Below are 26249 nucleotides of genomic sequence, written 5' to 3' on the forward strand. Positions count from 1 at the left end.
AAAGATTAAAAATATTAAAAATATTAACAAATATTTGTAAAATATAAACTAATTAATTAACCAATTTATCAATCAAATTCAATGATGTCTACACAGTTGTAACCCGAGTTTTAATGTTCTTAAAGTTTCCCCAGCTACCAGATGGCAGGCTGAAGCCTCTGGTTGTAATTACTTTTATCTAACCCCAGATGGTGTATTGAGTCAAATGGCAAACATAAATTCAAAAGATCTAAATTCTCATTACAGCTTTTTATCAAAAAAAACACATTCAATATTCCCTCCTTTGACACAATTATCTCAATTCATTCAGTTGATATAATCGATAATTGTTTCAATGCTGTTAGACTGGCCATCCTTGTGACGTACAAACATTATTAGCAAATTCCAAATATTAAATATGTTAAGCGAAAGGTTGAAAATAATGATTTGTATAAGGTAATGTTATTGACCCACTGCTCCTACCTCCCCTTCCGCCTTTATGAAAAGAGTCATTCATTATGGTTTGAGAAACTATTATTGTTTTATTGTGTGTCTGCTCCATCAAAACAATCTTGACTGTGAATGTGTAAACATTCGCATCCTCAAAACTAAACAATGTCATACTGACTTTGCCCCAGAAAGGACAGCTCCTTGAATTCTGTCTGATGTTGAATACAGCTAATGAAAATATGCTTTAATATCCAAGAAGTTAATTATGAGGACAACTAAAAGATACATCATTGGCACTAAACAGCAACGGTTATTAAATTAATTTGTATGTGCATTATATCTAGCTAAAACTACCTCTAGCTTTATTATTAAGAGTTCTTTCAGACACAACCTATAGTTAAAAGTTTGAAATTCCTAACAAAAGCCAACGCAATCTAGGATTAACACACAAACACAACACAATGATTTTTTAAGATTTTTTTATTAATATAACTTGCAGGTTAAATTATTCACCAACCGTAAAGTTTAAAGTCATTGTTATTCAACAAATTATCACACAAACAGCTAAGTCATTACATATTGATAATTGTGCCCTTACAACAGAATCAACTGATCTGCATGGAAACAGAAATGAAATGCTTTGAACTTTTCTCAGTTAGTTAGATTAAGGTAAGATAAATTCATCAGGCACATTATGTTACACCACAAATCATATATGTACTCCACAATAAGGCTTTAGATTAAAGCTCCCCTGTCTCACACGTGTCTCTACAGTCACAAACTGCTCTGTACATTCAACAGCCTCAGTTTCTAAGATTTAGATTTGATTGCTCACAGAGCAAAATAAACTTCTGCAAGTTGGACATGAACCAAGAACACAAATCCACCAATTCTAAAACTGTAATAGCAAAAATATGGGGAAGCATTGAAAGCATCTAGAAAAGTCATTCAGTTTGAACAGATTTCAATCATATCTGAACATGAAGAATTCAACCTCAAGATTTGAACAACATAGCATGTTAACAGTAGAATTATTTTAAGTTAAAAATATTTCAAAAATCATCCAGATATTGGTGGGGATGTAATGCACATTAAAAGATATGTGGCCTCATTGACCACTCAACAACTGTCAGAAATGTATTTCTGTTCTCACACTTGATACACTTCACCTTGCAGCATTTATCTGCCAAAAGCCTTTCTGTCCCACAAACACATTCAGAAGCACGTGGAGACTCAAACATACACACTAGTTTCTGTGTTGTCCATCTTTCAAGTACGACGCGGTTATTTAACATACAGCAGCTCACGTGACAAGTGGTGGAACTGAGGAAAAAGAAGGATTGTTTTGTCCTCGTGAGTGAAACAGAGTAACTGGCATAATTTAGGTATTTTTCCGTCTTGTAAAAACAATTGTGTTTTTCCCAATGAACAGTGTGAGCCATTGTTATCTTAGGAGGAAAATACCAAATGTGAAACAAACACAACAGTAGCTCACTGGGATCTGATACTGAATGTAAGGATAACAATTCTTAAGTTTAAGAGATTTTATGTTAAGTAAACGTAAAAACGTTATTATCATATAATATATCATCGATCATAATACTACATAATGAACTGGCACAGGATGGTCAGGGGGTTGCCAGACATGAGAAGAAGAAAAGTTTACAAAATGCCTACAGCAATTGATAAATTTCATTGACAAATGAATGCCTCTTAAACAAGTGGTGCCTTTTTTTTTTTCAGATAAAATGTTGGTCCGTGTTGTCAGGGGAAACACTCAAAACTGATTCTGCTGTTGGAATGGAATTTCTCTAGAGAAAACGTAACTCAAAATGGGATTTTTTATTATTTTTCAAAGCTACGTTTTCTGACTCAAAATGTTGACTTCATTAGGTAAAAGTTTGATTCCCGGTTTTGTTTCCTGTCCCCCTTTTGTTTCCAATCATCTTCAGATTGTTAAAGGTCGTCCACCTTCTGATTTATAACCTTTTCAGTACAGTGGCCTTTAGTGAGGATGAGAGAGAACTCTAGACACGGCTAGTTTCCTTCAGAGTAGAAAGACAATCTGACGATGAGTGAAGAACATCATGGGGCTGATGTGATGGGTTATCACTCATATGGTTTTCCTTGTGTATGTAGAGGTGAAGTGTCAGAGCCAGGATTAAAGGTGCAAGGATCAGCTCACAGCTGGGCCCGCAGCGGCTTGAGATACTTGTGGAAGGATTCATGCACCTGTGGAAGACATAAGAGAATTTATTAAGATTACATAATCAACAAGGGGGGGAAAGCATGCATATCTAATCACACAGTTTAAGCTTGCAGTTTAATGCTTTTAGACAAAGAAAGTTATTAAAGCCAGTGTTAGTGCAGCAAGTAGTGTTCAAACACTAAAGTCCACCAAAAATAAGGTTTTCACAAATAATGAGAAATTGCACATCATCATGTACATCCATTATAACTTAAAAAATATTTCATAATCAACAACAGAATATATCTGATGTGGGGAAGCAAAAAAAACCCTGAAATCTTGAATAAGACTCAGACTGAGTATATTTTATCATGACTGTTATTATTATGTCACTCTGGTGACCCTGACTGACCTCTGTGGCGTTCAGGGGTGAGCGTTTAGCCCATTCAAACAGGTTCTCATAGACATTTCCATCATATCGTCCCAGGACCGAATTGAGAAGCTTGTCGTTGAAGTCAAAGGCATCTACGAGCACCACGGCGTTGGGCCTCAGCTGAGACAGAAGCTCCTTGATACGACCAGAGATCTGCAGCACCTGGGGCCCACTGAGCAGACCCGCCTGAAAAGGACAAAAAGAAAGGTGGAAATGTTAGCTCATTTGCTAGTGGATGAAAACATGCTTCTGTACCCCACTCAGTCTTACAGGAAGTGAGGAAACAAACAGTGACTCTGGGTTGTCTGTGCTGAGTTAAGAGCAAGCCTTGTCTTTCATTTTCAATTTAAAGTTCAACTACAACAGCAATAAAGAAACCAACCACCCAGAAACAGACACCCCACACACAAAAACCTCCATTTATTGGCTCAGAGACAAAGAGGCAATTGAGTCTGAGTTTTCAAAGTGAAACTTGACAGTGAAGACAGGCTGACACACAGTACAAGTATGCAAATAACAGACAGCAGATCAGCACTACAATCCCCCCCCGGACTGTGGACCGTACTATTTCTATTACGAGTGTTCTGACCTGTAGGAAATCTCCGGAGTTGAGCTTGATGCCATTCAGGGCGTAGAGCAGAGCCAGGGTCGACAACACTGAGTGTATCGCTGTGTCACCGATCTCCCCAAGCTTGTCAGTGAAGAGCTTCACCACAACATAGTGACAGTGGGCCTGGAGACAGAAAACAGTGGGACATGTAAGTCAATGAAAGACTTGGTGCGAGACATCAACAAGAAACTGCAAAATATTAAAGTAAAAAATACCAAATCTCGCAAAATGTCTTGAGTTGTTTAAAAAAAAAATCAAATTTTGTTTGGTTTTATTATATTAGAATAATATCAATGCAGACAATCAAATTTGACCCTTACATTAGGATATTAAAAAGTTTGGTGAGATGCTTTAGCCACACACAAACACACACACTGAACTTACATCTGAGGCTCTGACCAGGTCGATGGAACTGTTGTTCCAGGCGTCCTCCTGGCACTTCCTGTTCTGCAACTCCTGCTGGATGCTCTTGGCTGCCAGCTCCACAAGACTAAAAAAAACACATCTGCATAAACCAAACATGCCAAAACATCATAATATTTTGCTTTAGGAGTTCAGATGCAAAAACAATTCTGCCAATTAGTTTTCCCTGAAACACCTCCTGTGGAATAATACGGTGTGACCAGGGTAGCATATAAAACACAAACATAGAAAGGTCAAAATATATCGAATGAGATTTTAAAACATGCTCACAAAACTCATAAAACAACACGATTGACAAAAATGGTAAAACAGCGAAATAAAAGTGATCAAACAACGTTTTGTTTTTTTTGAAAAGCTGAAGAGATGGTCGGATAGGCCGATCAAACAATAATAAGAGTCCTTCAATAGAAATACAGCAGATTTCAGGTAAAAAGGAAATCATGCAGGGTCAAACAGTAGTTCTGGCTTTGTTGTGGGAGGGGCACTTTAATGGTATTCATGATAACCCCTCTTAATGCGTGATAAATACAAATAAATGTGAATCTCCCTTTAATTATGGGCCATTATTAAAACCAGAAATGAAGCACAGACCAAAGCACAACTAACAAGGTAATTTGCTTCTCGAATTCTTTTGTCTCTTACATGGCAGCTCTTAATTTGTAGACCTCCACCAGACTAGACAGGTCATTGATGTCAACCACGGTTGGTCTGGCAGCGACGGGCTGGGGCTGCACCCTCCGATGATCCGCCTCATTCAGGTACGACACGATGCCGCTCAGCTGCTGGCCGTCCTTAGCCTGCCGGTAACTCTTCAACAGGTATCTGCACAGATACAAGTTCAGGCCACACACAGATGAGGGCTACGAAATTGAACATGGGTGCACAAACTAGCTACTGAACTGCTTTGTGTTCGTCCTGTGTGATTGTTTAATATCAGTGGGAAATGTTTGACACCCGTATTTGTTTTAGTGCTGTTGAGATGATATTAAGTTACACATAAACAGTAGACATGTTTGGTAATAACACACAATTCGCATCACACCTGTTAGGAATCCCGTAACAAGCACATATCTCCATTCTATTCCAGCTTTGTGTAACCCCTGTTTACCTAAAAAGGAATGGTTTCATATATCAAGCTTTTCCTAAATTCTCTTTCCCAGCACCTTTGGCCTTTGTGTGTCTACTTCATGTTCTGTGTAATTAAGAACTTTTCACAGGTCCTCGCTTGGGAAACAATATATCTATTTTTAAAAAGACAAAATATAATTTAACAGGTTGAAGAAACCGATCTGCTGACAGAACACCACAACAGCCATTGTTCACATTTATAAGATGTGACCTGTGTTTATTTTTGCTGTGGATAGAGGGCGGGTGCGTCACCTGCATTTGTGGTATAATTTGGCTGCTGCGTGGGTACGTGTCTCTGTCTGTATGGGTCTCTGCTTTCTGCTCTATTTAAGTGTGTGACACAGATGATGGGTGAAATAGCTAATTCTTCCATTTGTTTGACGAATAATACTAACTAGTGAGTAAGAGCCTCTATTTTAAAGTTGAGTGTTACAATTTAAAACTAAAACGTTAATAACTCTGACATCAAAGTAGCAATAAAAAGTGTTTCAAATGTGTCAGTATTTGATGGAGAGCTTTGCGGGCTGTGAGCTTGGCCGATGCAAGGTGTCACATTTGTTGTCATGCATTTCTTTGTGATGCGTTACCTTGCAGTCTGCAGCATCATGACGGTGTTCTCACCCTCGTAGGTGCAGGTGGGAGTAAAATCGACATAAATGTCGGGCAAGGCACTGCTGCGAGAGTAGCCATGGCCGCCACATGACATGCGGCACACCTCAATAGCAGAGTTGGTCGCCCATGTGGTGAAGGCCTTCAGACCAGCAGACAGAGCATGGAGCTGAAAATTGAAGAGCAAGGAGGGTGAAAATAGCTTCCTGCAAATCTAACATGTTTAAACGATGATTTGTAAATGGTCTTAAAAAATATAGAACGTATAAACAATGGCACACATCAATTCACACTGGCCAATCAGAGATCACTGAGCTTATGTCTGGTCTCTACCTCAGGCAGCTCACTGAAGTCTCCTTGGCTGATGTCTCCACTGATGCGCTGATAGGTCGCATTCATGTACTGGCCCACAAAGGTGAAGGCATAGGCCATCGCCAGCAGAGGGAATAGCTTGTACTGCTGCGTCTGGAAGTCGAGGATCTGCGGCTCTGGCTCTCTGTGGGACAGAAACACATTTGCTGTTGGAATTATGCTGCTGTTTTCAAGTGCTCAGTTAGTCAATGAGTTATAAATATGATTCTGATTTGAAATATTCTCTCTCAAATTTGCTTCATATCTTGATCATACCTGCCCCGTATTTTTACTGAATACACAGGAAAAAAAAAAAACTTAACTAAGCAGTTTCTTTTCCTACTCAAGACATTTGTAGTAGGTGTACAAAATCTGTTTATATATCTTAATATATTCAGAACTTGTCGTTATATAATTTGAGACATTTTACATTATAAGGACATATTCTTTTCTGAAGCTCACCACTTCCAAAACTTGGGAGTAAAATCCAATTTTGAAACTGCGCCACTTGTGCATGCACAAACTTAAGTATGTGTTTGTTTTCACTTCCAGTTTCTTTGAGTTATGCAATGTTTGCGTAGCAGTCTTCCGACCTTCCTTCATCCAGTTGGTGTTGTGTGTGCCATTTGAGAAGCTCTGTCATGACTCAGATTAACTCAACATTTACCAAATCTACACTTGTTTCTTGTGACCAGGTAATATCCTAGCTTATGAACACGACCTCTGTGGCAAGATGTCAGATCTTTGAGATTGAGTTTCCTGTCCTACTCGGGCTGCTGCAGTTAGCATCACTTCCGGGGAGCTACACTCCATCTTAAACCTACAACTACCAAGTATTTGCTTCTTTCTTGTACTCGACCAGGCCTTGTCTGATGGCTTCTGGCACGTCCAGCAGATCCGTCTGCAGCACTTGATCTCCCCTCTCAGGATCACTCTTTGAAAACAGCGCCTGCTTCCACACAGCATGGAAGCAAATCATTTCCCCTCAGAAACGCTTATAGTGGGCGATTCCATAATTAGTAAAAACTGCTTAATTAATGCGGTCATTCATTGCATCCTTGGAGCCACGATCCCAATCATTCTTGGAAAGCTCCCAGGGCTGTTGCGCTCCTTCCAGCCGTCCATAACCCGAGTAATAGTTCATGTGGGAACCAACTTGCCTGACAGATGAGGCTCGCCAATTTACTACCTTTCTTTAACTACATAACAGCTTTTTATAGGAAAGCCTTTTTAACATGTGATTTTTAACTCTGGTGCTAATATGTTGTTAATTCATTTTAATCATACATTTACTTGCAACTACATTTGATGTAGTTTCTTAAATGGGTAGCTTTTAACTCTGTTGACTATGACACTAGGTGTTTAGTTTAAAAAGGCATAAAGGAAACTGTGTCTGATCTGTTGAGTGGGCCACATGATTTTCATAGTACTGCCATACAAGCCAGTAGCTGGTCAGTTAGCTTTAGCCGCAGCTTTATTTCATACATTTTTTTACCAAAACTTTGTAACCTTGTTTGGATAAGTGCTATGTAAATAAAGTTATTATATACATATTATTACAATAATGTGAAATTACTGACCCTGCTCGGATTTCCGACTGGTGGCGAACAACACTGTAGCGGATGGCGATCGTGCAGGACTTGGCGAGGGTCTTAGCTGACAAGCTTACAATCATGGAGCGGATGAACACCATGGTGCCGTAGGTCAGTTTGGCACTGGGTGGTTTCAGATAGGTTCCATCTGGCTCCACCTATTGGCGAAACAGAGTCATTCTCAGAGGAGACACTTATGGAGCAAATACTAAAAAGGTATTCCCACCATAATACCCGTAATAAAAAAAAGCGTATTGTTTAAAAAAATCCTACAGTATTTTTGCTACAATGATATCAGGATATTTTAAAAGTAAAGGTCAAACAATACAGGTACTTATCTATCTTTGATAAAACAGGATGTGGCACAAACAACCTTCCCTCTTGGTAAACAAAACACTCATTTGTATTGAGTAGCATGCTGCTGGAAATTAGGGATGTAAGATTTAATGATTTGGCATAAAAATTCATGAAGCTGTTGCCATGATTAAATAATACCGGATAGGATTTAGGATGAATTCATGATGAATAATTTCTTACATCTGCGTATTGGTTCAATTCAATCTTCATTCATTTATATTACTAAATCAAATCAAAGTTTATTGTAGTTTATATCTATTTAAGAGCCTTTATTATTTTGAAATGTGACCAGTCATTTGTGACCAATAATGATATAAAGATTCCTCCTCTACTAAACTGCTTCCCAAGTGTGTGCTTTTATCTCCACTGGCTATCATTGTGTTCAATTAAATTGTGTCTCAATGTATTGCATTAATGTGAATAATATTGTTATTGATTTGTATCAGCCTCAAAAGTATCTAAGATGCATCAGATCGCTGGCAATGCATCCAAATAAGTATCGCATTGAACTTAAACAACCTAATAGGGCTGTTGTGGCTCAAGAGGTCGAGCAGTTTGTCCTCTAACCTGAAGGTCGATGATTCAATCCCCTGCTCCAGCATTCTAAAGTTTCCTTGAACAAGACATAGAACCCCAAATCACTCCTGATCCCCAAATGTGTTAAGAAGCGCTTGATTGATGTGTTTGTGAATGGGTGAATGCGTCTTGTGCTTTGAGTGGTTGATAAGACTAGTAAAAGAATCATATGAAAGAATCATAAATTACCTTGGCATATTTCATCAGCATGTTCTCCCGTGGGATCCGTACATTCTCTAGTTTTAAGTAGCCGTTGTCGACTTCACTGAAGCCAAACTTGGGGCCGATATCTCCAACCACAATACCTAGGAAAGATGGAGGTCCAAACAGAGAAAGTGAGGGTCAGACAGTAAGTTAATAAGGATGTACTTTACCATATACACCACATACAGAGAGACATCACATGCAGTGGTTACCTGGCAGGGGTACATGAGTGCTCATGTCGCGGATGGGTACGATGAAAGCATGCAGACCACGGCCTTTTCCTTGAGTATGGAGCTGGGCGAGGACTATGGCATGATTTGAGGTCTTTCCAACTAGAAAGAGAAAGAGACAGAGTTAAAACTAAACCAGGGGGCTTTGTCTGACTGTCGATCAGGTTTTCCCAGCCTGGAAGAAAAAGGGAAAAAAAAGAAATAGCAACATCTTGAGAAAAATAGTACATCTAATAATCTCAAACATTAAATTTAATTGTAAAACAACCCAAATTCCAGGCAGCAGAATAAGGTACTTACGTCCTCCGGGCCACCATTTGATGGAGCTGATTGTGGGACTGTTCATGACAAACTCCTGTGTGGCTGGATCATATGTGGCTGTGGTCTCCAGCCCTCTCAGGTGTGTGCCTAGAGAAAGGTGAAATATAAATCCCCACCAAACGCATGCATGCAGAACACACAAATACAGAGTGCACGGTGGAAAGGTCTAAATGAATGATTACTCTTAAGACATTATTCTGTCAAGCATGTATACAAATGACATTATTAACAACAGATCTATCCATTAACATTAAAGTGACATTAACAGACTGATGATGAATTCGGGAATATAACAGAAGACATTAACTCAAAACAACAAATATGAACATGGATATTTTTTTTAAATCACTTTTAGCCTTTTGAAGAAAAAATCTAACATAAAGTAGCAAAGCAGTGCAAGTTTTTGACAGATCCAAAAACTATCTATAATATTTTACTATGATTCAGTTGATACTGTATCTTTGTCAGGCCTATGACAGACTCTGAATTTGCATCTAATAAAAACTGGTCCACAGGGGGTTGTCTATGGTGGGTTTTCCAAATCAGGCCAAAACAAGCTGGAGTCCGTGTTAATATATTGATCTGCAGGCAAAGCTGCACCCCAAGCCATGCATAAAACATATAAAATAATTAAAGAGGGTTAGTAGAGGCAATAGTTCTGTTAAGAACACACTGGCGAGAGAAGAACACGCTGGTAACTGAAAAAGAAAGGCAATAAAAGAGCTAGGCAGCATAACAGATAGTTATAGACTGTACTCCAGAGATGTGGCAATGAAGTAGAGCCCGACAAATATGGATTTTAGGGAGGGAAAAATGTATGACAAAGACATTTCATTTAAACATTAACGTAATCAAAAAACTAATAATATTTAAAATAATATTTAAAATTTTCAACAAAAGAAAACATGAATTCAACCAAATATTTAGAACTCTGCACATCTTTACTGCATCGATTACTCTGCAAAATAAAAGCTTTTACATCAGTGCATAGCAGTAAACCAAAACACAGATACTGATCTGTCTGTTAAGGCCTCCGATATAAGCAGCCGACTGATATATCAGCGTGCTCTAGCACAAAGTTAAAAGTCAAAGTTTTTCATAGTTGTTCGGCCACCATTCTTTCGGCTTTTATAACTGTATACTTGTCCGATGGGTCAGATAACACAAGTGCTCAATGACGTTGTAAATAGTTCAACAGTTTGGCTGTGCCGTGGATGATTTAAACAAATATTGTGGTTGCATTGACCACTAGGTGAACTTGTAGCAATGTTAAAAATGTAACCCAAAAATTGGGATTTGATAACAATCTGCCCCTCCATTTGCATAGGCTTTCCTACCGGACTCATATCCGCAAATGATAGAAATGATTCAATGATAGACACACGTACAAATGAACGTGTTAAACAAAGAGTTAACTTTTCTCAGATGGGTATTAATGGAAGTTTAGTATAAACCATGGTTAAAAAAATGTACGAGTTAAAAATTGTTTTGTATTAATAGACACAAAAACTATAAAAATCAAAAAAATGTAAACATTCAAGTGTGACCTTTCAAAACAATCATTCATTCATTCATTACCATTCCTGTTGGCATTAGCAATGATAGAAAAACTAGCATTGATTCCTGTTTATTATTGAAGGTTCAGTGTAAAGAAAACGGCAAACAAGCCTGATTTTGAACTGCTCTGTTCATTTTACCGTGGCCCATCTCAGTCTGAGCGTAGGTGCCGATGATCTCTAGGTTCCAGGCGGGCATGAAGAAACGGTCCATTTGCTCTGGGGTGGCCTGGTTGAGCAGTGTGGGCAGGAACATTCCCAAATGGAGATCCAAGGGCTCAGGCCTGCTAGGGTGCACACAGCTAGGCCACGCAGGTCGGGGGCGCACGGAAAAGAAGAGCAAGTGGGAATTTGGAAAAGGCAAAGCGGGAGATGCATTGAGAATTTTTGATGGATGCCATATTACAGAAGGTTTAAAGCAATGTGAGATGATTGAAGAGAGAATATAGGACAAATTCTTCTTTTAATCCGCAGGAGGGATTATGGGTGAGAATTGATATGGTTCAAATCAATAAGAAATTTGAGTAGCGATAAAGAATGCACCAGTATGGTTGTGACAAAGACAAATTAAAACAGTTTGTGAGCACGTCATGCATGCACTAATGATTTGAGCCATAATCTGGATTGAAACTCCACTCATTTACACTCTTCAGCAGCTTCATTCCTCAAGCTCCTCTGCCACATGGGAACTCGTGGGTTATGTACAATATTTAGGTATTTCTCTGGCAGTTCTCGGTTCAGGCTCTGCTGGTGGTGTTTCTGACCACCTATACCTACTGATCAGATCAAAGGATCAAGGCTCTGTGTCCGATTCAGCTTTGTCTTTACATCTAGTGGTCACACTTATACTTCTTGTTCTTCACTACCTGGATGCTGAACAAGTTTGGCTGAAATTTAAAAGAACTAAATAAAGATATCCTCTGTATGTTCATTCATTTTAGTCAATAGCATGTCAATATAATCCATGCACTAGAACCAGAGACAGAAACAGGTTAACATCCAACAGGCTATGACAGTGTGAATTAGTAGTGTAATGCTGCAATGACAACTCAAATAATTGATTAGTTGAATTAAGGACAATTAATCACGAAAAATATTTTTTTTTTCCAAAGCTCCTGGCTTCCAAATGTGAACATTTGACACTTGAGATAATTTAATATTGTAATTGTTAGCCCTACAAATGAGGTTAAGGAAACTTTTTGTCATGACATAAATTACGTTCCGGGACTTTGATCCTAGTGTTGACTCAAACCTGCTGAAACAGGTCAACAAAAATGTTTCCAGGCTTTCAGCGTAGCTATGCAAAGATGAAATACAAATTCTCAATACTATCCACTTGGCTTTGTTACAGAGAGGCAACAAACAGGCTGACATGGTTCATATTCTCTCTCAGCACAGATTTGTCAGCTTCTCATATTACAAAGAAACACTCAGAACTCGACCCCATTACAGGCTCCCTCACTCTCAGAACAAATATTTCTGAGGCACATAATGTAGCTTTGTGATGTAAGAGGTTGGGGGTCAGAAGAGGACAGATCAAACAAATCGCCCTTCTGGGACAAATCAATTTGAAGTTGAGCAGCATAGATAATGGATGGATGAAATTATTTTATGTAAATAAAACTGCTGTGCGCAACTTTTGCTTAATTCTAGAGTGTTAATGTGTATTAACTTGGTTGGCTAGTGAGCCCAGTCCCACTTGCCCCACTTTCACACGCTCTCTCTTTCTTACTTTCTCTCTAATAAACACACCATCATGATCGGACTGGGCATTGGGAGAAGTGGGAAACAAATAATCCACTTTGTTTTAACCAGTGCATGAGGTAGAATCTAGATTCTGTGAGAAACACTGTACTGCTCTTAATTGTAATTTTTTTATAAAATTACATATTTTTATGAATTTGTCTACCTGGTTGTAATTGTGTAAATACATATAAATATTTAAACCCTATACCTATCCCAGCTTGAACCATTTTTATTATTTATGTATTAAGCTTATAATTGTTGAAAAGAGGACAATTCTCCAATCTGCAATCGAGTAACAGCCACGTCAGGTTAGGCTGAAGCACACTGCACAGAGTGTAGGAGCAGCAGCACACATGCTATTGTTTGGGTTAAAGTGACCGGAACGATCCGGAGAAATGATCCGACAACGTCAATTAATAACTATTTGCACAACACTGACCTGCGCAGAGTAATGTGTCTCAGTGCAGTGGCGGTGATTTGATTTGATCACAATATTTGTTTCCATGTTGCACAGCCCTAAACAAGCACCCTTAGCCTACATGAGTATTTGCATTTGGCTTATTAACTGTCCGTTTACATTTCAAATAGCCTATGTTTTACATCTTACAGTTTTATATATCCAGTGAACAAAATAACTGATGGAAATCCCACATAGCCCCAGAAACCTGTATTCCCCGAGCTATAGCTCTATACATTTTTGGTTACACAGGAGCACAGTTTTCAGAATACGCATGAAGCTATTTTGAATTTTTTGCATGTTTGGATCTGTCAAAAACATAAAACATATCACTACTCTTGGTAGATAAGGTTTCCAAACCTGATATGGGCCTATTTCTCCATAAGTACATATAAGTTTGCCTTTAACATTCATAGATACAAAGCAAACCTTGTGCTATATAAACAACCATAAAGTTAATAGGTTAACGGCTAAGTCCAGGACTGACCATGACCCATCTCAGTTTGGGCATATGTGCCCATGACCTGGAAGGACTCTGCCAGAGGTAACCATTTCCTGGACTGCTGAGGGTCACACTGGTTGTACAGGGTCGGCAAGAACATGGCAAAGTGTAGCCCCAAGGCCTCTTGGTGGTTGCCTTTAAAAATACTGGGTGAGGGGAAAGTATAGGATAGACAATTGTAGATCACACTAGATTCTCATTAACTGTGTAACTGATATCTTATTACAGATGTGACTCACAGTGATATGGATGTCCTGCAAGACAATGTGATTTTTATGGCTGAGATCCAACTTTATATGAATTTAAATGTTCATGTATTTATACATTATATTATATTTCATATATAGTTTTACATGTATTTAAATTAGAATGCATTGTGGTACATTATTTGGAGGATATGCTCATGAAGGCAGAAAGAGTTAACTATTTACAACTGTGAATGATGCATACCCTCCTACACAGTTTTAATCTCATGATGAACTTTGTCCCGACTTAATCTGTTTACTTTCGTGTAACGGCTACACAGTCAAGCTGAACTGTTACTACACCTCAGATCTAAACTGTACTATATCTGACAGAGGTCAATAAACTGTATATTTTTAACAAAATATGCAGACAACTCTAAATTGTAAACTGTTGCTTTGTGTAACTTACTTTTTGTAGCAGTAGATCTCCTCTGGGTCTGCGATGCCATACTCTCTGAGCTTCAGGATCATTTGGGCACTTTTTCGAACAGCCTGGTCATAGCGCTCACTGCGCGACAAGAAGTTCGGGTCCTCCTCCTTAAAGTCTGGGTCACTCACAACCAGTGACTCTACATTGGATAATAGAAAGTACATCAGATATGTATCCTTTAGACCAGTCATTCCCAAAGTGTGGGCCGCGGCCCCCTGGTGGGCCGTGAAGCCACTGCAGGTGGGCCGTGAGACCAAACCAAACCAAACATACTTAAACGCCTTAAGTATGTTTGGTTATGTCTCAAATGTGTTTGTATTCTAACAGATATCCTTGTTGTGCTCTGGTATACAAACAGCAAGAATATATTTTTAACAATACCCTATTTGCACTTCATGTTTCTTTACATTGGTTGCTTTGCAAATTGTTACGCTTAAATGTGGATTTTATTGGATTTGCACTGCATATGCCTGCGTTCATATACAATTATTATTGGTATAAAATTAATAATATGTATGATTCTAGTCCTATGTGTGGATCATATAGTTGTGATTAAAGGTGTGGGTGAGCCTTTTTCAGTTTTCAAATTGGGCCGTGGCATTCTTAAGTTTCGAAATGGCTGCTGTATTCTATACAACTTGAAGTTAATTCACAACCAGTAAGTTAGACATTTTTAACTGGAAATTTGCAAAGGAAAAGTTGTAAATGTGTACCGGCATGTGTAAATGTGTACAAGGATTTTCAAGTGTGTTTCAGCATTTCTGGACTGACTATCATGGATATACAAATAAGTAACAGATAAAGACAATAAAATAAAATAAACACAGAAGTCAAAAAAGTTCTGGATATTGTTCTTCAGTAACAACTACATCATAACTGTTGAGGAATTCCTGACCATCCCAGTGTATCCCCTACCATTCTATTAGGGGGGCGCTGCGCCCCCCCAACGGCACCTCCCGCCCCCCCTGGAAGGTCAAGTTAATTATTTATTTATTTTTTAATATGGCGCCAGATTTCTACATAAATCATTTTAAGGTTACATTACCTATAAAACAGGTCTATAGTTTGCATTTCTGTCTCGACATGGTCGCGCGGTTAGAGTTCTCCTCTGCTCTCTGCGCGCACACACAGGTGAGCAACCTCCCACCAGCGGACAGAGAGCATCCACCTGAAAACATGTCGCATGAACCACCTGAGAAGCAGTTCAAAATATCCGCGTTTTTTAAACGCTCCCAGGTGGATGATGGTAACACCCCTCTCCTGCGAGTAGCAGCCGGAGGAGCTCTCCTGCTCCGGGTCCGAGTTCAGAGAAGAGCCTGAGTGCTGCACGCCCTGCCCCAGACAAGAATCTGCTCAGTCACCACCGGATGACAGGTTCTGACCCAGCTTGGCTGTCAGAGGGGCAATACTCCCCCTGGGTGTACAAGACTGATCTTGATAACTTAAGTATTACACCGGACGCCGAAGCGCCGCGCAGTTCTCCAGCGCGCAGGCGCCTGGCTGTTCTCACGGGACGCGCATTTCTCAGCGCCGGTCAGCCCGCGATTCTGCTTTCTCCGCTTGTTGAATTTAACCGTGAATGCACCTCGCCTCGCAACCTCAGCCTGAACCATTATTAACCCCGCTTCGTCACTTCCTTCTATCACTGTTTAATCTATTTTCATCGGACCATTGTTCAAAACCGGCAAATCTGACGTGAAAAGATTTCATTTATAGACGGAAGTTTCAAAACGGTAACTTAACACAAACGAGGGTTATGGCTAAGTGCTCTATTCTAACTAGTCCTTTTTGATTGCCATGGTAACAGTGATTTCAGGTGGTAGAGAAGTCGTTATGTGGAGATTGCTAGTAGGATCTTGACTTTAGTCTTCTTTCACTTTAAGCGCATGCTCCATGACGTCTTTACAGCGACTTTAACCACTCCACTGCAGCGTTTCCGTGTTTTCCTGAAAGGGCTTCGTGTAGACGAGATAAACATAAGTACCGGATCCAAAAATGTTTCCGGATTCCGGCAATCCAGGTTACTTATGGAAATCAGTAAATACATAAATTACATACATACATATATACATGCATGCATAAATAAATAGATAGATAAATTACAGTTCATAGAGAATGAATAGGGGATTATTTCAGTTTTCTTTTTAGTTTTAGGCAGTGGTGGGAAGTAACAAAGAAGAAATACTTTGTTATTATTTCAGTTTTCTTTTTAGTTTTAGGCAGTGGTGGGAAGTAACAAAGTAGAAATACTTTGTTACTGTACTTAAGTAGATTTTTCACATATCTGTACTTTACTTGAGTATTTATTTTCCTGACGACTTTTAACTTTTACTCGCTACATTTGAGCACAAATAGCTGTACTTTCTACTTCTTACATTCTCAAAACTGGCTCGTTACTTGAGCAGCGGAGTTTGGCGGAACGTGCATCTTTACGCACGGCGCACCTCTCTCTCGCTCTCTCGCTCCTGCATGAGCTCGGTTCAGTCTTTATTATTAGGGCCCAGGCACTGACAGACATGTGGCCCTATTGAAATTTTAAGGATTATTATTCAGGCAAATGAATGAGGGCTTTTATTAGGTGACTTTACATGATTTTTTTGAAGGTATTCCTTTTTCAATTCACATTCGTTTTCCCTTTCCTGCTTCGTGTCAACATCTGCACATAAATACATAGCTCGAAGCAGCAAGTGGTTAACTTTTCTTAAAGAAAATATTGGAAGTAGTTGGTTTAAACAAAAACTGTTGGCAAATAGACTATCATTGGTTGGCCGTGTCTACTTAGTCTTACACGTCCACGTAAACAAAACAAACAGATTTAAAACAAGTCGAGATGGAAAAACAAACAACACAACCAATTATATAAGCAAACGCAAAAACAACTTTCAGCCAACACAACCAAAAACAAACACTGTGTCATGGACTACTACTACTGCATATTCACGCACACAATTCATTTTTTTAATGGACCTCCCAAATGGAACCCTGGGTAATCAGGCCCAGTTTTCCACTCACTATAATGCCAATATAATTTTTGCAAAGATATTATATATCTATATATTGCCAATTCCAATCCTTAGACGCCCTTTGTGCTGACTCAACACAACTTAGAAGCTGTTGAGTCTTATATATGTATTGTACAAACTGGCTAATGTGTACAACTTCAGGCAGGGTTGTGTCTTCACTTTGTCGTCCCTACAGGCAAGATACCCTGCAGGTGTATTGTCACCCTGCTGGAAACAAATGCAAACACAACCCCAGGCCCATTCAGTGAAGATAGTCTAATGATAAATAAACAGGCTTACATGTAGATGCTAGGACAAGCTGGCGGGCAGGTATACAGGCAGGTAAACATCCAGGCAGTTACACAATACAGCTAATAGACACAAAAGGTTCATTTGGTCTATTAGTGTTCTTAGGTAGAATCAAGAGGCACTTGTTTATTCTGTTGTGTTGATTCTTTGTTGTCGCTAGAAGTTCAGATGCACTTGTCCAATACTATTTTAACCTCAGCATCTCGGGTTAAACATTTTTTAAATTATACATTATATATATAGTGTTGTTATAATTTTTTAGTCAGTTGAAATAAAATTTGGTACTTGTACTTTTACTTTTGATACTTAAGTACATTTCAACACCAGATAGTTTTGATACTTAAGTACATTTAATATGAGCAACTCTAAGACTTTAACTCAAGTCATTTTCTGACGGGTGACTTTTACTTTAACCGGAGTCACTTTCAAGTAAGATATCTGTACTTTTACTCAAGTATGGCTTTCAAGTACTTTATACACCACTGTTTTTAAGAATGTTATGTCGCATACGTAGACAGCATAAACAGGCCGTTGTGAGAGGAAACCAGACCCGGCCATTTATAGTCTCCCTGCCAGTCCTACAGAAGGGACAAACTGGACAAACACATGACGTCTGAGCATCACAGAATAGCCTGTCAGCGCCGAAATCCAATGTACAGTTCAAAATCATTAAAAGAAACACATCATGATTCCTTTAAGTTTTTGTGTCCGTGTTTTTGTGTTTTGTGTCCCCCCCAAAGCTGTAACACTGCATCCTCACACATTACTGTATATGACACTTCACTATAACTGTGAAGAGGTGGATGGACCACGACAGAGGTAACAGCAGGAAACCACGTTGGGTCACACTCCTGTCAGCCAATCTGAGGTGAAATAACCACAACCGTCTGAAACCTGTGGATGAACAGGACACCGAATTTATTTTACTTCTACTTGGAGAGTTGGTCATAAATGACTGTGCATCTGGGAAAGTTATGCAATGCAATGGAGTCAACGTGCATCGCAGGTCATGAGATGTGTGTGTAAAGGTGAGGTAACACTCCTCTCACGTCGTTATGTCAAATATGATTATCACCAACAACTAGAGAAAAGGTCACAAACATTTGTGTTTATTGCTCTTTGTCAATTACATAACAGATGACAGGCGCCTGGTGTAAGAACTGTTTCACTTGCTAGTGGATACTTACTGTACCGGGATATTAGTGTAATTTGTTATAATAAATTCTCAATTTAATCAACACTAAGGCCGAATTTACCACTGGAGCATACCGAACCACCATAACGTCACCAGCTTTGGAAATACCATCCAAAACAGGAGCCTGGGCGAGATAGGTTTTCAAACCAGGTCAAAGTTGGGTGCACTTCAGCACAAGTAGAAAGCTGCGCAGAGGGGGTCAGCTGTTAGCATCTCTGTAGCTAGCAGCGCTGTCGTGTTAGCTAAGCTTTCTCCAACACAGGTCTTTCCTCGGCAAATGACCAGTGCTGCGATCACGTTACATGTCGAGGGCAACAAGTGTTATCACCAGGGAAGACGTTTCAAACTCACCGATCTCCCTTCTTCTTCTCGTCTTCTCTGGGGTGCCGTCCACAATGTGGGTCAGTTTCTCCACGTCAAAGGTGGCGTTGCTCCGCTCTTTCGTGATATCGGGATTCATGGCTGTGCCTCAGACTGAGAACAGGTGTGTACGGTGAGTGTGTGTGTGTGCAGTGGAGATAATGGCGTGAGTCCTCCCTGTGCTGTTGTGTTGCTGTCTGAAGAAGTTGACCTGCGACTTTCACACGCCTGCGCACACAACAGAGGGGGAGGCGGGGACTGGCGGAGCACGTGACCTGCATCCCGGAAGCAACACACTTTTGATTTCATGTCCAGCCTGCGTTTTGTTTGGTGTTTTGGATCAAGACGATGCTTCCACCTGCTGCAGCTTTTCATTTCTCCTGGGAAATAAGCACCGGGTCGGTCCAGGAAGGAGAATCAGTGAGGACGTTCGGCAGGTGATTAAAAAAAAGAATTTTTTGTCTGTGACTGTAACAGATCATTTCAATTTTGAGTCAGATGAACTTGGTACAAGTGTAATGTCCCTGTGTGTCATTATTTGTAATTTAGTAAAGTTTAATGTTTTGCTTATCCCCCATTCCTGTCCCAGGGATACAGCAGGTGAATTAATAGATCATGGCAATCCAAGTTTGACAGATCTGAGCCCAGTGGGTTTATTTAGGTTTGGTGTTTATAAAAAAACGTTGCAAATGATCTTCGTTTCAGTTTTCTCAAGTCAGAAACGGCCTCTTTTATATAGTCCATATTTGAAATTTCTAGGGTATATGTCTTTGATTTAGACCTGGTCTAGTGTAGTCTATTTAATAAAACAAGCAGTTAAATCATTCAGATCATTTGTAAATAGAATAAGATATTCACAGATCGGAGTGTTAATCATCTCAAGCATGTAAGAGTTAATCAGTTCTCCATGTTAATCTGGTTCAGGCAGGATTGACAGTTGTTTTTGAGCGAGAACTGGTCCTTTGTGATCTGGATGGAGAAAAATATATAAGTTTGTTCTTTTTTTTCACAGAATTAAGTTTTCACAAATCTGAAAATGTGTTTTTCTTGATCGCCTTTTCAGTTTCCCTTCCCAACCACTTTACGTTGACCTTGATGGAAAACATTATGAGGTCATGATGTAGAACTTGTCTGGGTAACATCGTCTCTGCCAGATTGATGTCTTTTGTAAAACTGCATGCAGGACACACAATTCTTGCATTTTTTCAAAGTATAACCAGCTCTTGCTAGCTTTTTCAGGAATACCAACCCTAGCTTTAAACTATTCTAGTCTAATTGGCATTCTTTTTTTATAATCATGATTATTTTGCATTCAATATTAATTTATTTATGTGTACATTATTATTATTATTTCCTTTGCTTATAATCTTATAATAAAATATACATTTATCCAACTCCCCATTGTTTGGCCATTCAATCTCTAACTTTAAAAAATATGTTAAATTTTCCAGACTTGTCTGCTATCAGCCTGAGGAGTCCAGAGCAACGCTGTCAGCTCAGCACGCTTCCAAAGAGCACCATGTGATCGTCCACACAATGTTTGTGGAGCCCTTTAACCCAATAATTGGAGCCCAGTACATAGTTCTGGGTGAAACTGAAAATTCTGAGGGTAAGAAAAAAGTTTTTGGAAACATTTATGAGGATTTGTAACTGTCTGTCTTGGGTCAACAAAAAATAATTATATTGAATTGTAAGACATTAACTGTTTATGGTGATTATCATCTTGGCCTTTGTGTGCGGAGTTTGCCTTTTCTCCACATGTCTGTGCCCCAGTTAACCGACATGCAGATTGGGATTAGGTTAATTGGGATTTTTAATTGACCGTAGGTGTGAAATGTGGGTATGAATGATTGTTGACTTTGTATTTTGACTTAGGTAGAATGTACACAGGCCTTGAGCCAAACCGCTTGACGTAGAACAATCCTTTGTTAAATTGACAGATGAAATGCAAATGTTTCTGTAGGCTAAAGGCGTGAAGCTACACAATGACTACTTTACTTCAGACGCCACCTTCCACAGGAAGTGCAGTGTTTCCCCTAGGTTTACAGCTTTGGGGGGGGGGGGGGGGGGGACAAACACGGACACAAAAACTTAAAGGAATCATGATGTTAATGTGTTTCTTTAAATGATTTTGAACTGTACATTGGATTTCGGCGCTGACAGGCTATTCTGTGATGCTCAGACGTCATGTGTTTGTCCAGTTTGTCCCTTCTGTAGGACTGGCAGGGAGACTATAAATGGCCGGGTCTGGTTTCCTCTCACAACTGCCTGTTTATGCTGTCTACGTATGCGACATAACATTCTTAAAAACAGTGGTGTATAAAGTACTTGAAAGCCATACTTGAGTAAAAGTACAGATATCTTGAAAGTGACTCCGGTTAAAGTAAAAGTCACCCGTCAGAAAATGACTTGAGTTAAAGTCTTAGAGTTGCTCATATTAAATGTACTTAAGTATCAAAAGTATCTTGTGTTGAAATGTACTTAAGTATCAAAAGTAAAAGTACAAGTACCAAATTTTATTTCAACTGACTAAAAAATTATAACACTATATATATAATGTATAATTTTACAAATTTTGAACCCGAGATGCTGAGGTTAAAATAGTATTGGACAAGTGGTATCTGAACTTCTAGAGACAACAAAGAATCAACACAACAGAATAAACAAGTTCCTCTTGATTCTACCTAAGAACACTAATAGACCAAATGAACCTTTTGTGTCTATTAGCTGTATTTTGTAACTGCCTGGATGTTTACCTGCCTGTATACCTGCCCGCCAGCTTGTCCACGCATCTACATGTAAGCCTGTTTATTTATCATTAGACTATCTTCACTGAATGGGCCTGCGGTTGTGTTTGCATTTGTTTCCAGCAGGGTGACAATACACCTGCAGGGTATCTTGCCTGTAGGGACGACAAAGTGAAGACACAACCCTGCCTGAAGTTTTACTCATTAGCCAGTTTGTACAATACATATATAAGACTCAACAGCTTCTAAGTTGTGTTGAGTCAGCACAAAGGGCGTCTAAGGATTGAAATTGGCAATATATAGATATATAATATCTTTGCAAAAATTATATTGGCATTATAGTGAGTGGAAAACTGGGCCTGATTACCCAGGGTTCCATTTTGGAGGTCCATTAAAAAAATGTATTGTGTGCGTGAATATGCAGTAGTAGTAGTCCATGACACAGTGTTTGTTTTTGGTTGTGTTGGCTGAAAGTTGTTTTTGCGTTTGCTTATATAATTGGTTGTGTTGTTTGTTTTTCCATCTCGACTTGTTTTAAATCTGTTTGTTTTGTTTACGTGGACGTGTAAGACTAAGTAGACACGGCCAACCAATGATAGTCTATTTGCCAACAGTTTTTGTTTAAACCAACTACTTCCAATATTTTCTTTAAGAAAAGTTAACCACTTGCTGCTTCGAGCTATGTATTTATGTGCAGATGTTGACACGAAGCAGGAAAGGGAAAACGAATGTGAATTGAAAAAGGAATACCTTCAAAAAATTATGTAAAGTCACCTAATAAAAGCCCTCATTCATTTGCCTGAATAATAATCCTTAAAATTTCAATAGGGCCACATGTCTGTCAGTGCCTGGGCCCTAATAATAAAGACTGAACCGAGCTCATGCAGGAGCGAGAGAGCGAGAGAGAGGTGCGCCGTGCGTAAAGATGCACGTTCCGCCAACCTCCGCTGCTCAAGTAACGAGCCAGTTTTGAGAATGTGAGAAGTAGAAAGTACAGCTATTTGTGCTCAAATGTAGCGAGTAAAAGTTAAAAGTCGTCAGGAAAATAAATACTCAAGTAAAGATCTACTTGAAAAATCTACTTAAGTACAGTAACAAAGTATTTCTACTTTGTTACTTCCCACCACTGCCTAAAACCAAAAAGAAAACTGAAATAATCCCCTATTCATTCTCTATGAACTGTAATTTATCTATCTATTTATTTATGCATGCATGTATATATGTATGTATGTAATGTATGTATTTACTGATTTCCATAAGTAACCTGGATTGCCGGAATCCGGAAACATTTTTGGATCCGGTACTTATGTTTATCTCGTCTACACGAAGCCCTTTCAGGAAAACACGGAAACGCTGGAGTGGAGTGGTTAAAGTCGCTGTAAAGACGTCATGGAGCATGCGCTTAAAGTGAAAGAAGACTAAAGTCAAGATCCTACTAGCAATCTCCTCATAACGACTTCTCTACCACCTGAAATCACTGTTACCATGGCAATCAAAAAGGACTAGTTAGAATAGAGCACTTAGCCATAACCGTCGTTTGTGTTAAGTTACCGTTTTGAAACTTCCGTCTATAAATGAAATCTTTTCACGTCAGATTTGCCGGTTTTGAACAATGGTCCGATGAAAATAGATTAAACAGTGATAGAAGGAAGTGACGAAGCGGGGTTAATAATGGTTCAGACTGAGGTTGCGAGGCGAGGTGCATTCACGGTTAAATACAACAAGCGGAGAAAGCAGAATCGCGGGCTGACCGGCGCTGAGAAATGCGCGTCCCGTGAGAACAGCCAGGCGCCTGCGCGCTGGAGAACTGCGCGGCGCTTCGCCGTCCGGTGTAATACTTAAGTTATCAAGATCAGTCTTGTACACCCAGGGGGAGTATTGCCCCTCTGACAGCCAAGCTGGGTCAGAACCTGTCATCCGGTGGTGACTGAGCAGATTCTTGTCTGGGGCAGGGCGTGCAGCACTCAGGCTCTTCTCTGAACTCGGACCCGGAGCAGGAGAGCTCCTCCGGCTGCTACTCGCAGGAGAGGGGTGTTACCATCATCCACCTGGGAGCGTTTAAAAAACGCGGATATTTTGAACTGCTTCTCAGGTGGTTCATGCGACATGTTTTCAGGTGGATGCTCTCTGTCCGCTGGTGGGAGGTTGCTCACCTGTGTGTGCGCGCAGAGAGCAGAGGAGAACTCTAACCGCGCGACCATGTCGAGACAGAAATGCAAACTATAGACCTGTTTTATAGGTAATGTAACCTTAAAATGATTTATGTAGAAATCTGGCGCCATATTAAAAAATAAAAAATAAAATAAATAATTAACTTGACCTTCCAGGGGGGGCGGGAGGTGCCGTTGGGGGGGCGCAGCGCCCCCCTAATAGAATGGTAGGGGAAACACTGAAGTGACCGCTTAATTTTCCAGAGAGCCTGTGCGTGCGTGCGTGCGTGCGTTTAGTTTTGCTTTCAGGATAGAGGTTGTGTCCCTGCCGAGTAGAGAGTGGAGAGTCATCTTCTGTATTTAACAATTAACTTGCATGCACAGACAGGGACACATCCTTTTAGAGATCCCTGTAACTGTAACCAGGACAAAAAACTGTAGCAACATTCTACCTTCTCCAAAGCAAAAAAAGAAAGAAAGCCATTGAGTGTGTATGCACATTGATGGGCTGTTTTCTACCGACCCTTTATCTGCTGCATATGTTGTGAATGAATGGGTGATTGTAACTCGTGCTGTAAAGTGCTTTGAGTGGTCGATAAGACTGGAAAAGCGTTGATTAAATACTGTCCATTAGTATTTTACCATTTACCTTTCATTCACATCACTGGGCTTGTTTAAATACATTCTGGACTTTCTACCTCAAATGGCCTGCTGTCATCAGTTTCTTCTCGGCCTACAGGGGTTGGCCACATGGTCCGTGCCCGTGTGCTGAACTGTGTGGATGGTGTCAACATAGCACTGCTGCAGAAAGCCATCAATGAGCAAAGAAGCTTCTTCAGGGAGAGGAAGTGTGAGCAGGGTGAAGGAGATGCAACCTGATCCGGGTCTTCAGTCTGCAAGTTTCCCAGGGTGCTTGTTGATCGTCAGGCCCACGGCTGTCATAGAAGCTCCGGTGAAATTCAAGACTGATTGTTTATGTGTAAAAGACATAGGTTTACTTTTTGTCAGTTAATATGAAAACCTTGTTTATGTCGGACCATAACAGATGTCTGCTCTTTCTCAGGATGAAAACCGCAAATTAATGGTTTGATAAAAGGATTTACTGTTTGGTCAAAGAAGAACCAAACAGATATTTTGTATCTGTACTTTAAAAGTATTTTGCATTTTACTAATGTCTTTGTCTTTAGATTTAATTAGTAATATATTTTAATATAATACACATTTTTCAGTGCTTCTATTTTTTTATGGTGTATGGTACCAATCAAAATCATGGACTGTTAGATCTGTCATACTGTATGTGGATCATGTAATAAAGATCAAATCAAAACTTTGTAGATAATTCCAATTAATTTATAAATAGCTTAACATATAAAATATTAAAAACATCAATACCACACTTGGCACTGATCAGAGGGTTTCAAAGGTGTCTGTCAAGGTGAAATATCAGATACATTTATGCAGCTTGGTGTAGTCTTGCTTGTAATATAAAATTCTAAATTCTAAGAATTTTTTGTTTCTCCCTTATCGGATTTGTTCTTTTCTTTTTACAAGTCTGAAGACATGCAACTAATAAATCGAGAAGTTACTTGTATGTCTATCTTTCTGTCAGTGTGTATGTGTTTGATCCAATAATCGAAGCTAAATTCCAGCACAAACAGCATGATTCTGATGGTATTTTAAATGTCTTGTTTATTAATTGAGAAGAATGTTGGCCGTAGGTCCGACCAAAGGAACAATGTGACATTTTTAGAAATGATGGCAAATTCTTTTGAAGAAATGTGTGAAGTCTCATGAAGGAGTGAGAGAAAAAAGGTAAATAATATGCACCTAGTTTAGAATGATCTTTTTACTTTTACTTTTCTATCTGCATTGTAATTATCTGGGGAAGATGTTACCCAGATTTTTGAAAACAGAATGTTCATGTTAACTAATCTGTTTATTTGATATCAATGGAGGAACCCACCCTCTTCTCCCTTATTTGGTCCTGAAAGGTGCATGAGTGTGGGAAGTTGTGGTTTAAGTCAGTCAGAGTTTGTTGTGAAATTTGTAAAACAGTTGTCTACCGACCTGCTTCTGTGTTTTTCTCAAAAGACTACACA

At 39.4% G+C, this 26249-nt stretch overlaps 2 protein-coding genes across 4 annotated transcripts; one reads left to right on the forward strand and one right to left on the reverse strand.

The window, feature by feature from the left end:
* Positions 1–891: 891 nt before the first annotated feature.
* Positions 892–19498, reverse strand: acox1 (acyl-CoA oxidase 1, palmitoyl). Of its 2 annotated transcripts, none has more exons than XM_061067368.1 (14): positions 19245–19498; positions 14367–14526; positions 11149–11309; positions 9431–9538; positions 9113–9232; positions 8886–9001; positions 7752–7921; positions 6154–6316; positions 5799–5989; positions 4726–4905; positions 4045–4150; positions 3640–3783; positions 3030–3236; positions 892–2661 (listed from the first exon to the last, which is right to left on the reverse strand). In XM_061067368.1, the coding sequence occupies exons 1-14, from the start codon at positions 19351–19353 to the stop codon at positions 2611–2613; spliced, it is 1986 nt and encodes a 661-aa protein (XP_060923351.1). In that variant the 5' UTR covers positions 19354–19498; the 3' UTR covers positions 892–2610. The 2 variants fall into 2 exon arrangements, with proteins under 2 accessions (XP_060923351.1, XP_060923358.1); XM_061067375.1 differs by lacking the exon at positions 11149–11309 and adding an exon at positions 13698–13858.
* Positions 19079–25735, forward strand: ten1 (TEN1 subunit of CST complex). Of its 2 annotated transcripts, XM_061067384.1 has the most exons (4): positions 19079–19690; positions 20705–20862; positions 21455–21538; positions 24890–25735. In XM_061067384.1, the coding sequence occupies exons 1-4, from the start codon at positions 19602–19604 to the stop codon at positions 25027–25029; spliced, it is 471 nt and encodes a 156-aa protein (XP_060923367.1). In that variant the 5' UTR covers positions 19079–19601; the 3' UTR covers positions 25030–25735. The 2 variants fall into 2 exon arrangements, with proteins under 2 accessions (XP_060923367.1, XP_060923374.1); XM_061067391.1 differs by lacking the exon at positions 21455–21538 and having other exon boundaries at positions 19085–19690.
* The last annotated feature ends 514 nt before the right edge of the window (positions 25736–26249 follow it).

Source organism: Limanda limanda, chromosome 2 (assembly GCF_963576545.1).
Source record: "Limanda limanda chromosome 2, fLimLim1.1, whole genome shotgun sequence".
Taxonomy (NCBI): Eukaryota; Metazoa; Chordata; class Actinopteri; order Pleuronectiformes; family Pleuronectidae; genus Limanda; species Limanda limanda.